Below are 15,429 nucleotides of genomic sequence, written 5' to 3' on the forward strand. Positions count from 1 at the left end.
AGCTGCGGCTTGTGCTCGGTATTGTGCGAAGCGGCGTGGAACCGTGTGTGTGGTCATTCGTGTTGTCATATGTGTGAGCGTGTGCAAAAGTGTACAGATCTTATTCATCTGGGCTCAACAAAACATAGTAGCTTGTGTGTGCAAATATTTTGGTTGCATATGCACGGACCTTCATATGTACAACTGCGTGTGTGTGTGTGTGTGTGTGAGAGAGAGAGAGAGATGGAAGAGTTTATGCTTCACCTCCTCCTCCAGCTCTCTGCACTGTAATAAACAATAACCGGGCATTAATCTCCCGGCCTGCTGCCTTAATAAATAATATCCACACATTCATCAACTTAAACTATTCACAATCAATGCAGCTCTTCATAGAAAACCCACCTAATAAATAGTGGTGCGGCCCACTGAGGCGTGAACTTATAGACCAGCCGGCTGATAAATGAACCGACCCCCACGGCGAGATGCCTTTTATGTGGAAAACTGCAAGTGAGAATTTTTCGATTTTATATTACACTATTTTACTCTTATTACTTTCCTGTGTGTGTGTGTGTGTGTGTGTGTTCTGATTTATTGGAGTGGTGAAGATGTTGGGTCTATTTGTTTTATTCTAGTTCTCGGGTGTTTACCTATTTGTAATCTACTGATGTCAGAGTTTTGTCTTATTGCTTTCACAATGGGAGTCGCTTTATTTTCACGCAGCACATGGGAGATTTGTCCCAGTCGGCCCTGTTCCGACACTTTGAGCACCGACGCTGTACAGTGGAGCTCATGGGATTCAAGCAAGGTGCAGTAAGGACAGTTTACAGCGGAAAATACAGTAGAGAAAGATGATCTACACCTTATTAGTATGGTTAATAGTGCAGTGTTAAATGCTGCTGAGCCGGAAAAACTCGGGTTTCAAATAAAACATGTAATTTGTTTGGGAAACGTCCCATGATCCCTCTGTGTCTTGTGTCTCCACTGCTGCTCTGCCTGATTACTCAGCGTGTCATGGACTCATCCTCTATCCCCCTCTCGAGATGCACATATTTATTATTAATATTACTGTTGTTCAACTTTTTAATACATTGTGGATGTGTTGTGCTCTTTCTGTTCGATTTCCCCTTCAAAAATCAAACCAACCCTTGGAATTTGGGTTTCAGTATGAAAATGAAAGCTGACTTTAACGGAGTCTCAGCGCTTTGTTGAAATAACCTTGGATGAAGATGAAGATGGCCAAGTGTAGCTTGGCCTCATAAAACACAACAAAATGAGTTATAGTTCAAAATGACTTGTTCAGGTCACCGCTGACTAAGAAAAGCGAGCGCATTCAATGAACAGACCACAAGCACTTTTATTTTACTTTCTTCTTTCTTCTGATTTCCAAGGGGGAAAAAAGCGAATCTGTGACTTTTGAAAACTTGCATTAACTAATTTCCCTAAGTGACAACTTATCGGGCGGCTTTTCAAGCTCCGTAACTTTTTAACAAAGCTGCCGCCTATGATGATCTATAATCATATTGAAAATTAGTATTAGTATTAGTATTATTATTATTATTGATGATGGTTGATTACCTGACAGCTCGTAAAGATGATGGCATTAGGTAATTGTTCTTTCGGTCTCTTGGTTATACAATAAGTACCTATAATTACTGTGATGATGGCGCTAACAATCTGCTAACTGTGTCCCTGCTCACTGTCATTAGAAACAGGTTTAATAATGGGACCTCACCCTCTACATTGGGTCTTTAATGTAATTGACAGAAGACAGACAGCAGTTAATCACCTCAGAGCTCAGAGTGTCTCCGCTCATCAATAAGCACCACTGACTGATACACGAGCGCGTTGCTGCAGGAAAAACACACACGCGGAGTTTTCACTCTGTTGCTGTGTCACAGCCTCAGGGTCCATCCTAGACTGGAGTTACGAACATCGTGTTCACTAATCTTTGCCTTTCCTTTGTCTCTGCTGTTGGTAGTAACAAAGGGAAAAGATAAAAAAATATACGTAGCTACGTGGCCACAGTTCTATGGAGCCATTAACCTGCTACACGAAGTGTTCGTGATTCGTGTGATGAAGGCACAACTCGGGGCTCGGGCGGCATGAAACTCATGACTTGTTCACAGCTCACACTAGTCCACACTTCATTAATGTTTCTGGGAGGATGGACTGTTTCAGATTCTAGCATTTTATTCATGCTTTCTTGTCTGCAGTGCGTCAGGACTGAAGTGTGTTTTCACTTTCCTTTTGCTCCAGGGGGAATTGTTGGGTTCTCTCTATACATCTTTATAGTCTTGACTGTGTCTTGAGATGACTTTGTTGGAAATTGGCGCTTTATAAATAAAGTTGAGTTGAATTGAACTGAATTGTTTTCAGAATCCGAATCAGCAAACCGTTTTTTTTTTTTTTTTTTTTTGCCAGGCACAGTCAAGAACATCTAACAGCACTCGGAAAACACATAATTTAAAATCTAAAGTGAAAATCCAACGGTGTGACAGAGACAGAATCAAATACAATAAATAATAAAATAAGAAGCTATGTACAGACTGTGTGCAATGGGTACAACTTGTTTCAACCCGCAACCGAGCTCATAAAACGCAGGACCGTGAGCTTGCAGGGCTCTGCGCTGCCGCAAACCTGGACTCGACTTTGACTCGACATTGTGCCAGAAAACACTATCCTCCCCCCCCACACACACACACACACACCTCCACCCCTACTGCCATTCAGCTAATCGTTGTTGTTTTAATATTCGTGTATTTCAGTGTTCTCATAATGCACTTTATCCTAATGTAATTAAATAAAGACAGATACGTATTCGTAGCATATCGTAGGAGCTGGCATCTGGGTTTTTACATATTAAATAAGGAAGTTACTGTTATGTTATGAGTGAACCATGCAAACCCCAGCCGCGTCAGTCTTTCCGGTTGTTTCCATGTCGCTCGTGGCAAACAGAATGCCGATTAAGAGATTTAGGGAATATTTTTAAAGGATTACGTCCAAATGATACAAAGACCAAATGCACACTGAGCAGTCTGGCGAATGTCCTGCAAGTTAAAGCACAATAAGCTGATGAGGTTTGCAGCAGGCTCCGTGTTCAGCTCAATAAATAGTGTGAGATTAGATCTGCTGCTGTGTGGAAGCAGGACACTCTATTAGCGGACACACAGCTATTGTTTGGTTGTTCGGTTCAGTCTCATTCACTCCCACTGTGAACTCCCATTTGGGACGAACACAAACACACCACCTCGTTATATCTGTGGCTTCTCTTCTTGTTCTCTTACTGTCTCTATCTCATACTCTCTAACTGCTATTTCTCACACACACACACACGTTGATAGATGGTGCAGTCATGATCTAGGCCTGCATTGTTGATGAGGGTCATGCTGCCATGGTTACCAGAGCAGTGTCCGACTCTCTGCTGTGTGTGTGTGTGTGTGTGTGTGTGTGTGTGTGTGTAGGCTCTCTGTGTTTACTGACTATACATTGAGATCACTCGGCTAATCCCTCTCTGTCTTGATGTGTGTTTGCATCCCTGTGTACATCTGTTGCAGTAAAACACACCTGGATTTCCGTATTGAAGTTTCAGTATTTCAAGTTTCGACAAACTCTAATCACTGCTTCCCATCATGTGGTGCGTGTTTATTACCAAACGTGTTAATATCTCGAAAAAAACGAAAATGTTGTTCAAACAGCAAAATCACTGCAACTTACTATGCGTTCGTCTTCCTTTTAAGATGTGTAGATGTAGAGCAATGAGGTTTGGTTGAAGTTAATTTCTGAAAGTCTCCAGTCTGGAATGATAAGTGAGAACAGCTGTAGCTTAGTTGGTCCACGCACCACAGAGTCAGTGGTTCGATCCCCGGTCCCGGGGAACCCCTACCAGGCAATTCCCTTCCCCAGCTGTGCAGTGCCGGTCCAAGCCCGGTAGAAATTGGGGAGGGTTGCGTCAGGAAGGACATCCGGCCTAAAAACTGGGCCAAATCAACATGCGGACGATGATCCGCTGTGGTGACACTGAACTCATGGGATAAGAAGAAAGGACAACAAAAAAAAGAGAGAACCATTTGGTTCCGGGATGTCAAACACAGAAGACCTGCCCTGCCTCACCTCCCTGTCTCTCTCCCTGTGTCTCTGTCTCTGTCTCTCTGCCTGTGTCTCTGTCTTTGTCTCTCTCTCTCTGTCTCTCTCTCTGTCTCTGTCTTTCTCTGTCTTTCTCTCTGTCTTTGTCTCTGTCTCTCTCTCTCTCTCTTTCTGTCTCTCTCTCTTTCTGTCTCTCTCTCTCTGTCTCTCTCTCTCTGTCTCTGTCTCTCTCTCTGTCTTTGTCTCTCTCTCTCTCTCTCTCTCTCTGTCTTTCGCTCTGTCTTTGTCTCTGTCTCTCTCTGTCTCTCTATCTCTGTCTCACACACAGACCGTACCAGTGCGGCCACTGCGCCCAGTCCTTTTCTCAGCCATCCGAGTTGAGGAACCACGTGGTGACGCACTCCAGCGACCGACCCTTCAAATGCGGATACTGCGGCCGGGCTTTTGCTGGCGCCACCACGCTCAACAACCACATCCGCACGCACACTGGAGAGAAGCCGTTCAAGTAAGTAACAGTGAGTACCCCCATCCATCCAGCCCACCCAACCCCCTTCTCCCCTGCACACTGCAGCTGCACTTACTAATGCCCAGCTAACACCTACTGACACACCTTGGCCATCACCTGCTAGAATGTCCCTTTATGTAAAAGTTACATTTCAGTGAATAAGAACAATCATGTGAATTATTTTAAGTGATTGAATTACACACATTTGTAGAAGTGGTTTTCTTGGAGGATTTGATCACACGCGAATCCTCCGATTGGTTGTTTTGCTGTCGTCGTAATTATGTAAGGTGCATGTTAGAAAATCATCTATAATATTGGTGATGTTGCAGCATATCGTGCAGAACCAAAATAAGACTCCTTTACTGCTGGAGGATCCTTAAAAGATCTGGACACTAATATAGCTTTGCCAGGAAACCAGGTAGCATGTGCTACTGTATCTTTAAAACCTTTATAAATGACTGAAAAATGTGGTTTTGGGATCCTGCTTTAGTTTTACTACAGTATATTTAACAGGAAAAAGAATTATTACATTCACACAGCATTGATGTAAATGTACATTAATGCTCTTAAACTTCCCTCTGACTTCACAATATTAGAATATTTCTCTGCTTTTAGCTTAAAAACTCCTCCAGATGACCTCACCTGGAGGAGTTTTTTTATCATTAGGAGTTCAGATAATATCAAGAGTACGCACGTAACGCAGGGAAATCAGAGGGAAGTTTAATGGCATTGTTCACATGTTCTACTCAAACTAGAGTCCAGGCTCCTCGGTCGCATTAAAGAAACGTAACCTCAAATCTTCGCAGGTCATGAGCATTGTTCTCCTGTCTTAGTGAAAAAGACAGTAAAAGATCTGTCACTTCCTTTTGATACGACAAATTGTTCACATAAAAAAAAAAAAAAGGACTTGTACGGATGTAGAGCCATTGTTAGATTAATCCTGCAAGAATTTGAAAAATGAATGACTAAAAACCAGAAAGCTTTTCATTTCCTCCGTTATAATTGTAGTTCTATTATGGTGTCGAGGGTGGTCTCAACTAAAATTGCATAGTCCTGGCAACAAAAACCTTGCATTAATGGATCCTATTTCTTTCCCAAATGTTTTTCCATAATTCGTGTTCCATCTGTGGACGTGGGAATATTTAGTTCCTTTTTTTTTTTTTTTTTTTTCACTTTCAATGTAAATATGGAAGAATCTCAATCCCAGCTAATGAATCTCCATCCACAGACTGCAGGATGATTAGAAGGTGAGTCAAACTGCAATTAGGGATTTCTGAATGCTACTGTTGCCGTGCTGTCACCCTGTCAGCGTGAGAGGACAATTAAGATTTCCCAGGTGGACACAGAGGTCAGCATTAAGGTGGGAGGGCAGCAGCGTGACAGAGGGGAAAGGGCGAAAGAGTTTGAGATATAAAAGAAAGTGACAAAGGCCAAATAAGATGTTTGAGTTGTGGTAAATCTAGAGGACGTGCATCAGGAGAAAGCTGCTGGCAACAAATTAAGGTTCTTAATAAGCAATTGCAGGAACCCGAAGCCGTCATTGATGTGCGGAGCAAAAGGCCGTAAAGAATCGGTGAGAAAATGAGGCGGAGGAAGACCGTGGAAAAACAAGAGATCACGGTGTAAAAAGTGAGACGACAAGCACCGGCGAGAAATCGGGTTAAAGCAAATCAGCGTTCTTAATAAGCGGAGGAAAGTCGAACCTTTTCATCAGCACTTCAGAGTCTCGGTGGAGGCAGAGCGGGACAAAGACAATCACGGACGAGCGTCAGAAATCTTTAGCAGATCGATGGCCTCTGGGAGTTATCTCCTTTTGGACGCTGCGGTGGATAGATTAAAGCTGCCACTGTCACTTTGTCAGGAGGAAAACGCTCAACTTTATTTTCCCGCTGAGGAGATGGAGGGAGGGATTCTGTGTGGTCGGCAGCTTTTCAGCCCCGATACCCGCTGGACTGTGGACGCTGTCAAACTGCTGCTGCTCTACTATTGTTCCACTGCATTCAGTCTCTCACAAGAAAACTCCTGCAACATCCCAACTTCTATGTGCAAACGAGCGAGGTTTGTGTTTTCTGAGCCCTTTTATTAGATTATTGCTACGTGAGTTGGATCTTGGGCCTGTCAGTAAGTGATGTCACTTGTTGCTTTTTACACAATAATCCCTGCATGAGTGGAGTTTGGAAACCTCAACACTTACTGACAATAGTTTGGGATTTGAGGGCGACATTACACAAGTAGGGATGTGTTTTTCGCCAAATCCAAAAGTTGGATAAATCAGTTTTAAAGTCAGGCCTAAACTTGATCCCTGCTACGATACAAAATTAAACATCCTATGATATACAGGCGAAATGCGATCAGTTAGTGGCTGAGCATCAGGTTGTAACCTCTGAACTTCCAGTCATTCAGTTATTATCAGCCTGTGACTGAACACAATCTGTCCTTGTTGGCCTCCCGCTCTGTCCCGTCTTAAACAAGGCATTAAGATGAGAGGTGAGCTGAAACTCCACTGATCCTTGAGGGAAAGTGATTAAAACTGCCTCTGTCATTTTGTCAGCACAAACGGCTCAACGTTATTTTTCCCAGCCGAGAGAAAGGAGGAGGCAGCCGGTAACAGACGTCGGCCGGTCGATCGCCAGCGGACCGCTGTGCTCTTTGTTCTGCAGGAGAAGCGTCTTGGTGCCTGTCCTGGCGGATGAGTCGCTCTGACAGAGAGGCTTGACAAGAGCTTTGATGTTGGCAGCTGCTGCGGTTTTGTAGATTTACGGACAAACAAGAGCAGGAACATCCACTTAAAGGACAAAGCGCTTTCAGTTCAGTCAGGGGCCTGTTTGTCTTGTGCTGCATGGAAATGTGCAACGGGAGATGTTTCTCGTGTGAGATCTTTCTGCTGGAAGTCTTCTCACAAGAATTACTGCCTTGTTTTCGGACCAAAAGTTGGTACAGAACAATAGTCGAACTCCCGCTTAGTGTGACAACACATGTTTAGATCCTTCTCACAAAGCACATCTATTGTTTATTACTCATTTTAAGCAAAATCACAAATAATTCACGTGCAGGTAAACGGACACTGAAGGACCAGTTCCAGGACCAGGACCAGGACCAGGAATGGGTCAGTCACAGTTACATGGATGCGAATAAATAATAAAAAAAAATTTCCCACTTTAGTTCCCACTTTATTCTAACGTAAAACAAATGGCCTGTTGGAAAGAAACGGCTGCTATTTCACCATCGTCAGCAGTTTATTTAAAGCCCCACGAAGAGAAAATGCATCGTGCAAACAAGGGAATCACTGCGCGTCTCCGTTAGCTGTTAGGTCTCATACCAAACAAGAATTCCAACTGTGGGAATAAGGTAAATGGTAGGTGGTCTGCACTTTTATATCTTCTCAGCCCACGTTGTTTCGCACTGATGACGACCGCTGCCGTGCGCGGTGCTCGCCTAACCCACGGCGAGCAACTCCAGGTGCAGTGTCTGGCCCACTGGGACGTGGAAATGAGGAGTCGGGGATTGAACCGCCGATCACAGAATCGGCGGATGATCCACAGCTGTCCGTGCTGAATTGTAAACGCACAGGCAGTTGTGACATGTTTCTGATGTTTAATGAGCAAAACATCTGGTAACACAGCTTCCAAATGTCCCCACTGCTGCTAAGAAATGTTCCCGCTCCCTTATCCCCCCCTCCCCCCCCAGGCTATCTATCTAACAGCATATTAGTCTTGTTTCAGGGCTGCTAAGTCCAATACCTCAACACAGCTTTCTCTTTGAAGAGCCCCCCCCTCCCCCACACGCACTTATACACATTTAACTGGCCCCTAATCCCCCCTCCAGCTCCGACTAAAAGCTACCTCTCTCCTCTCTTTCTATTAAAAGTGACAGTGACGCGGCCTTATCAGGCCTGAAAATGTGTGTGTGTGTGTGTGAGAGATGAGAATACCTTCGCCAGCCTGCTAGATAGAGTATTGACAGGTGGGCTGTGTGTGTGTGTCTGTGTGTGTGTGTGTGTGTAATTTGTCGGTCAGGTTGTAAAGATCAGGGTAACAATTACAGCTTGCTGCTCTGCTGGGCCTCACACACACTTTGTACTGTCACAGGATATTAGAGTTAACGGGCTGGTGTGTGTGTGTGTGTGTGTGTGTGTGTGTGTGTGTCTTCTTCTCAACAGTGTGTATTTTCTGACCTTCTCTACAAGCTTCTCTAATCACTGTCTCTTATCTGTCTTTTGTTTTGTGTGTGTTTCTGGATATGTTTCTTTATGTGTGTGTGTGTGTCAGGTGCGAACGTTGCGACCGCAGCTTCACACAGGCCACTCAGCTCAGCCGCCATCAGCGACTTCCCAACGAATGTAAACCAGTGAACGAGAGCAGCGAGTCCATCGAGGTGGATTAACCCCCGACTGTTTGCTGACTTGAGGCCACATCCACATTAAGGCAGCTAAAGTTAAAAATGCATCTTCTGTTCTTCACGCTCCACTTTCTCCTCCACTCAAAGGAAAATCCCTTCAGCCTACATCGACGTGGACGCCACAGTCCCCAGTAACAAAGCTCCTGAGGACCTGGGAGGACAGCCGGGGAGGACGCGCTGTCTTCACTTCACATATTGACTTCAATCATCACTTGCTTGGCCAGATTTACAGCACTGTGCAGACGTTTTAGGGGACGAAGTCAAATGCATTCAACAATAACATCGCGAATAGTTAAAAATCATTTCTTTCCGTACAATGTGCAGAAAAACCTTCGATGAAATCAAAATATAACCAAACAAAACAGTGTGAACTTAACGGGTAGAATTTTTAGCAACATAGTGGTAAAGAACAGGATCTACAGCACTTCCTGTGTGTACTGTCATGTTTCTTCCCCAGATTCATTTAACCAATGAGCAGATGAGACAATTCTCGTGATGTAGTTACTGAAGCAGTAAGAGGACAACAAACCAAGTATGACCTGCAGCTCTGTCTGAGCATCTTCTGTCTCTTCATTGTAGGGTCCATACGATGTCTTTCAGGACACCTCGTCCCTCATGTCTCCAGAGATCAGTGACTCTGTCGCTCTCACTCTGCAGGATTCATTTGGTACCAATCCGATTCCTCCGAGATGATGCTGCATGACGGAACATTTCTCAAAACGTGTGCACAGTGTTGTTACTGGAGAGTTCGGTGCCGAGTTAGAAAAAGGAAACGCACCATATTTTCTGTTGTGCCAGTGAAAGCAGAGCTCTTTTGGAAAACTACCTAAAATGGAACCTTAGCTGGCTTAGTGTGAATGTGCTCCGACGGTTTAGTTTAGACTTTTGTAGGACAGAGACATTACAGCCATCCTGATGCAACCAAACCAAAGATCCTTTTTTTTTTTTTCTTTTCTTCCCAGCGGACGCTTTTCACATGGAGGAGTTGGCCTGACAAACTTTTTTTGGACGAGGATATTTATTGGAGACTTTTGGGAATCCCATCAGGTTTCCCTCCAAAGAAAACTCTTATCTTGAAACCGGGACAAAAACAATGAAATACCAAAAATTCAGACACAGTCTGTAGCTTTACTTCTCGGTTTCTTTCTTTTTTCTTTTTTTTTTCTTTTCTGCAGCAGCGATGCCAAAGGAGGGCGCGACCAAAGCAAACAGACTGAGAATGCACAACGGACAACAACCCGACGCTCAAGTTTTACATCACAACATGGACAAAATAAAAAAAAAAGCAACGAGTGGGGATTGTTAAAAAAAAAAAAAAAAAAAAAATTTATCTTCTTTCTCATATCACGCTTTGGGCACTTTCATTTTAAATGTTGATAATTTAAACTTTGCAGCTTTAAGTTTTCGAAAGATGGTGGGTGAAAAGAGGGAATATTGAAGCGATAATGGATGTGATTTCTTATAGAAATAATCCCACTGCTCACAAGGAAACGTGTTTCCATTTTCTCCTCATCGTTCCATTGACAACATCTCCAAACCTCCACTGTACAGACGACAGCTGATCCCCTGATGCACAAGGATCATAAAAATCCCCAAAATGGCAGATGTCTCAAACAGTGGATTTGCTACACTCCATTCACAACCAACCTCAGATGTGTAAATAGTCATTACGTTCCACTTTTTATTAAAGTGAGTGGGGGGAGAAAGCACAGTTATTACACGGACACCAAATAGGCTTTTGTGCCGACGAGTTCAAAAAAAAAAAAAAGCTTTAATAATATGAATAATAATGTGAAAAAGTGTAACTTCTTTTCCCAAAGACCAACACAGTGTTGAAGCTGGTGGATGTAAATCTACAATTTAAACCAAAACTCCGAAGGGATGTGACGCCGCAGGAAAACCGTTTCACTTCTGTCGCACAAGCTTCTGTAAGAGTTTACCAGTCGAAACGTCTCCTCAGTTCATGGAGCTATTGGGGAAAAAAGAAATTTCATCTCATTGGAAACTAGAATTATTAAAAACATGTCGGCTGTGTTCTAGTCCCAATGTAAAACTTGCTGCAGCTTTGGAGTTTTTTTTAAGAGAACTGTTGAGTTGAATCGGTGAATAATCGTAAAGCAGCTGCAGCAGCAATTTAAAAACCCAGATGTTGTTGAATTCTGGTGAAAATGATCCATTTGATCTGCTGACGAATCCTGGTTTTGCTCTTCAGACTCTTACAGACTTGTTTGTACCTTTTTGAAGTAAAACCGTTTGTACCCGAGCTTCACATCTCTTCAGTGGTATCTCAATGCTGTATATAGAAAAATACAAACTATGTATTTTTATTTTCTTTTTTTTTTTTGTATGTATATGCTGGATCAGTGGCAATGAGGGGAAACGATTTGACTCAAACGACAAAACACAAATGTGAAAATAAACCAGAGCTTTGAAAATAAAAACGATTTTCTGTTCACATCTGTCAGGAGCCCGAGCATGTGTGTCAAGAACCTTCAGTACATGTGAGATTCAGAAAGATTTACTCTTTAATCATCAAGGAGGAACTTTTGAAAAAAGTGTGTAAACTTCAAGTTGCGTGTACTAAAACTTCCGATTGCTGTATTTGCGGCTTCTTGTTCCTACTAGTCACAAATTTACGCTTTAAGCTTGGATCAGCTCAGAGCAGCTGAACAGAAAAGGGATTTTGCTCGACCTCTGGTGATGATAATCATTTGCTCTGCAATATGACTGTTTCGTGTCAAAGCGAATTCATTTTGACTCGATCTTGTTTGCATGATTTCCCCGACGCCCTCCCTCTTTTTTTTTTTTTAATGAGATCCAAAACCAAAAGATGTTCCATAGGAAATAAAGCAGAAATCCACTTTTGATTCTTATTAATAAGGCTCTCGCTGATTTTGTTGGCCTTCACTGACAACTGACATCTTTACACGACCCAGGGGATTTAAAAAGTCATCTAGTCACACATGAATTTATCTTTTTAGATTTATTGTATCTATGTTTGATTTACACCTCTCTCATGTCCAGTTTATCTCGAAAACTAGAAAGAGGTGAACGTTTCGCCTGCTTCCGTTTTAAAAAGCGTCCAAACAACACACCCCAAAGCTCAGAAACACTGTACATCCCATTTGGGTTTTTTTCCCCTTTGGTCATGGAATAACTCAGTGGAGACTCTGAAGATGGACAGTTAGACCAACACAGCTTTTTTTAATTGATGTCCTCCCAAAGGACTCAAGGGAGGACATCCTTTATTTTCTAAATGAATCATCCCCATCCAGATGATGTGTCCACATGAGCAGAGCTAATGTCTGCTTCTTCATCTGTGCCGCTATTCTGTTTCTCACACACACACACACACACACACACACACACACACACACACACACACACACACACACACACACACACACACACACACACACACACACACACACGACAGGATGAATGGTAACGTCAGTAGCCGACTAACATTAGACACCATTAGTTTCTCTTTTGGCTCATCAAGAAACCAAATTCGCAAAAGTGGAACTTTCTCTTTAAAGAGCAAAGCTGTCAATGATCACCACACGAGATTTACTCACTCATCACCAGCTGCCTCTACTTACTGCTAATAATGTGTAACACACACACACACACACACACACACAGCCCCACCTTGACCTCAGCTCCGTCTGTCTGCAAACACAAACTGGAATTTCCACGTTTCAGTCTGATTTCAGAGATTATTCCTGCGAGGATTCGACAAATTCACCAAAACAAACACAGTCGGAGCTTTCAGACATCAATCACAGCTGTTTTTCCACCGTGGGAACTGGATCCAAACCCCGAGGCCCAACAAACGAGCGCACACCCAAAAGTTTCATGTCTTTCGCTTCTCTCTCTCTCTCTCTCTCTTACTCTCTTTATTGTTGGTGGGCAGCGAATGGATTAAATTACATGTAATGGGATTATGGAAGTTGTAGTTTTAATTAGAAACAGAGTGAAAGAAGCAAAGCAAACAGAGAGAAAGTGCTGACTGAGAAGCAGACGGGGGGGAAAGACCTGGGTTTTCACTGGTTTTTAAAGTTTAGCTTTCATTTGTTTGAACAAGTTAAAATGTAAAGTAATGTGCAGGGAGGGGGAAACCCCCCAAATATGAAGTGATTCACACCCCTCTGTCCTAAAAATATAAAACACGTCCACAATATAAAGAATGTTACGTTTCGGAGGGAAATTATGACGTTTTCGCTGAGCTCCATCTGTTTTTAGTTCTTAAACCTGGGACTTGTTCAGTCCCCTTTAAGGTTTATTTGTCTGACGAGTACAAAGACTTTGGCCGATTCCAAAATTTAGCAGGTTAATTGGCAACGCGCGAAGGGAAACTAGTGGTGACTGTGTGCGTTCTCGTGATCGGACACAAGGACGGAGACGTGTCAGATGGACTGAAAGACTGGAAATGGGTTCTGTGGTCCGAGGTTGTCCATGTTTCAGCCAGCGATGCAGAGTTGTACATTGTAATACACTTTTCTCCTGCATAATGCAGTAAAGGCAGAGGTGGTCAACCCACCAGCCGGCTGCATGAACGAGAAGGCGGTAACTCAGAAAATGGGACGTTACCTTCGAGGCTCTCGGTCAGTTATCAGTGAAGCCCCTGACCCCACCGCTCTGTGTGTTTGTGTGTGTTTAATGGGTCTAATGGTTTGCTTTTGCTGGAATTTCCTGCCAGGGGAAAAATATTAAGCAGACAAGAGGTCACACTTTCAAAACCAATTAAACATGAAGCTGTGTGCTTTTTTTTTTTTTTTTTTCTTTAAATTGGAAACATGTTGGAGAATAAAAGTGGGAACGTTTCACTGTGAGAAAAGCTGACAGCTGTTGATCTGAATGATCCCTGTGCTTCATGTTTTCTCTCTGCAAAGATTCAGTTTTTTTTTCTTAAATTAAAAATAAGAAACAACCCTTCTCACCTGTAAAACCGTAGAAATAACCGGAACGTTTGCCTTGTTGGTTTCTTTCAGTGATGTGTAGTGGGACTAGATTGGTGTGGCCAGCTCCAGTTGTCAGGAAGCACGACTCTGCTTGTTGTCCAGCTATGTCTCTTATCGTCCAGCGTCTGGGTGGCTGAACACACCTGACCCAGGTAATCAGCGAGTCGCTGGTGAACAAGCAGGGCTGTGGCTCTGGAGAACCGAACTGAACAACTCCGGGGTGGATCAACACCATGATCCGTGATGTTAGAGAGAAGTCTACACCATCAGGTCCTTTTAGCAGCACATGACTAGGTTCTTGGGTGTGTGTGTCCACACGTGTGACTCTGACAGTGACATTGAACACACACAACTTGTCTATGTTCAGCTCCTTTTACATTTACATGAACATGTTTTTTTTTTTCTTCTGCCTACTGAGCTGCTGCTTCGAAATCCTGTTCCAAAGCTTCCGATGTGTGACGGGGGCCTGATTTGCCTCCTCTACAGATAGAGGTTTGTCCAGATTAGGTCCCTTGAAGAGGAAGATGGAGACAGACATAATGTTGATCTGATAACTGAGAGTTTGCTCTGTAAGATGTAAAAAAGGCAAACAGATGACTAGTGAGGTGTTGGGCCAACACAACATTATTTGGAGTTTATGTGTCATCTTCAGTCAACAAGAAACTGTGGCTGTCAGGGGAGTTTTAGTTCACGCTATTTGGAGAATTTTGGAATGACGTGCAATGTGGGAAAAGCACCAGTGTTTTTGGCTTTGTTTTCACGGCTGAGTCTCGAGCTTTTCACCAGGACGCTCGTAGTTGGTGATACATCGGCTTCGCCCACTCACTATTTTTCTGGCTCGGGCACAGGATTCCCAATCTCAATCCCACCTACAAAGCTCCGACGATTGATTGTTGGACAACCAACAGCGAGTTTCACACCCGACGCAGAAAAACAAAAATTCAGGAATGTGAGCAGGCGTCGCTTTGAGGGTCCGGGACCTGGTTAGAAACGGCCGACGCTTCTGCTGTTGTTGTTCCACATCAGTCAGAGCTGAACTAACAGACCTGCTGTAGCTCTGAGTGACACGTCCTGATAAAACGCCGTGTGTGTGTGTGTGTGTGTGTGTGTGTAAGACTTTCTGTGAATAAATGGGGTTTTGTTTTCTTTAAGATCCTTTCACAGATTTTCGTACCTAAATAAACCAACATGGACGAGAGGACCTGGGACAACTGAGCAAACTCCGTCAGGGGAGAGAAAAAAAACAGGTGAGTTTGTGCTGGACTGAGTTGTCAGTAAAAACTGGTTTTACAAGTTGGAATTTCAGATAAAACAACAGTAATATTACAGAAGAATTTCACTATAAATCTCACTCATTTTCCAGTCGCCCCCCTCGTTATCTGCAGCTCCTCTTCCTCCTCCTCCTCTTCCTGGTACACGGAAGAGTTGCAAACGTATAGTTAGGGCCCGGATGTCAACGCATAGATTTCTTATTACAAAATATTTAGCCCTAAAGAAAAC

At 43.3% G+C, this 15,429-nt stretch overlaps 1 protein-coding gene across 7 annotated transcripts in view; it reads left to right on the forward strand.

Moving 5' to 3' along the window:
• Positions 1-15,429, forward strand: part of prdm6 (PR domain containing 6) — an 83,524-nt gene that overhangs the window by 59,403 nt on the left and 8,692 nt on the right. For 2 of the 7 annotated variants that reach the window (XM_067520688.1, XM_067520687.1), the window contains exons 8-9: positions 4,391-4,567; positions 10,141-12,221. In XM_067520688.1, coding sequence (XP_067376789.1) covers positions 4,391-4,567; positions 10,141-10,342 — 379 coding nt within the window. In that variant the 3' untranslated portion in view covers positions 10,343-12,221. Of the gene's footprint in view, positions 1-4,390; positions 4,578-8,835; positions 12,222-15,081; positions 15,177-15,429 lie in introns of those variants that run through there. The other 5 variants (XM_067520690.1, XM_067520686.1, XM_067520691.1 and 2 more) reach the window with 5 other exon arrangements.

Source organism: Channa argus, chromosome 11, assembly GCF_033026475.1.
Source record: "Channa argus isolate prfri chromosome 11, Channa argus male v1.0, whole genome shotgun sequence".
Taxonomy (NCBI): domain Eukaryota; kingdom Metazoa; phylum Chordata; class Actinopteri; order Anabantiformes; family Channidae; genus Channa; species Channa argus.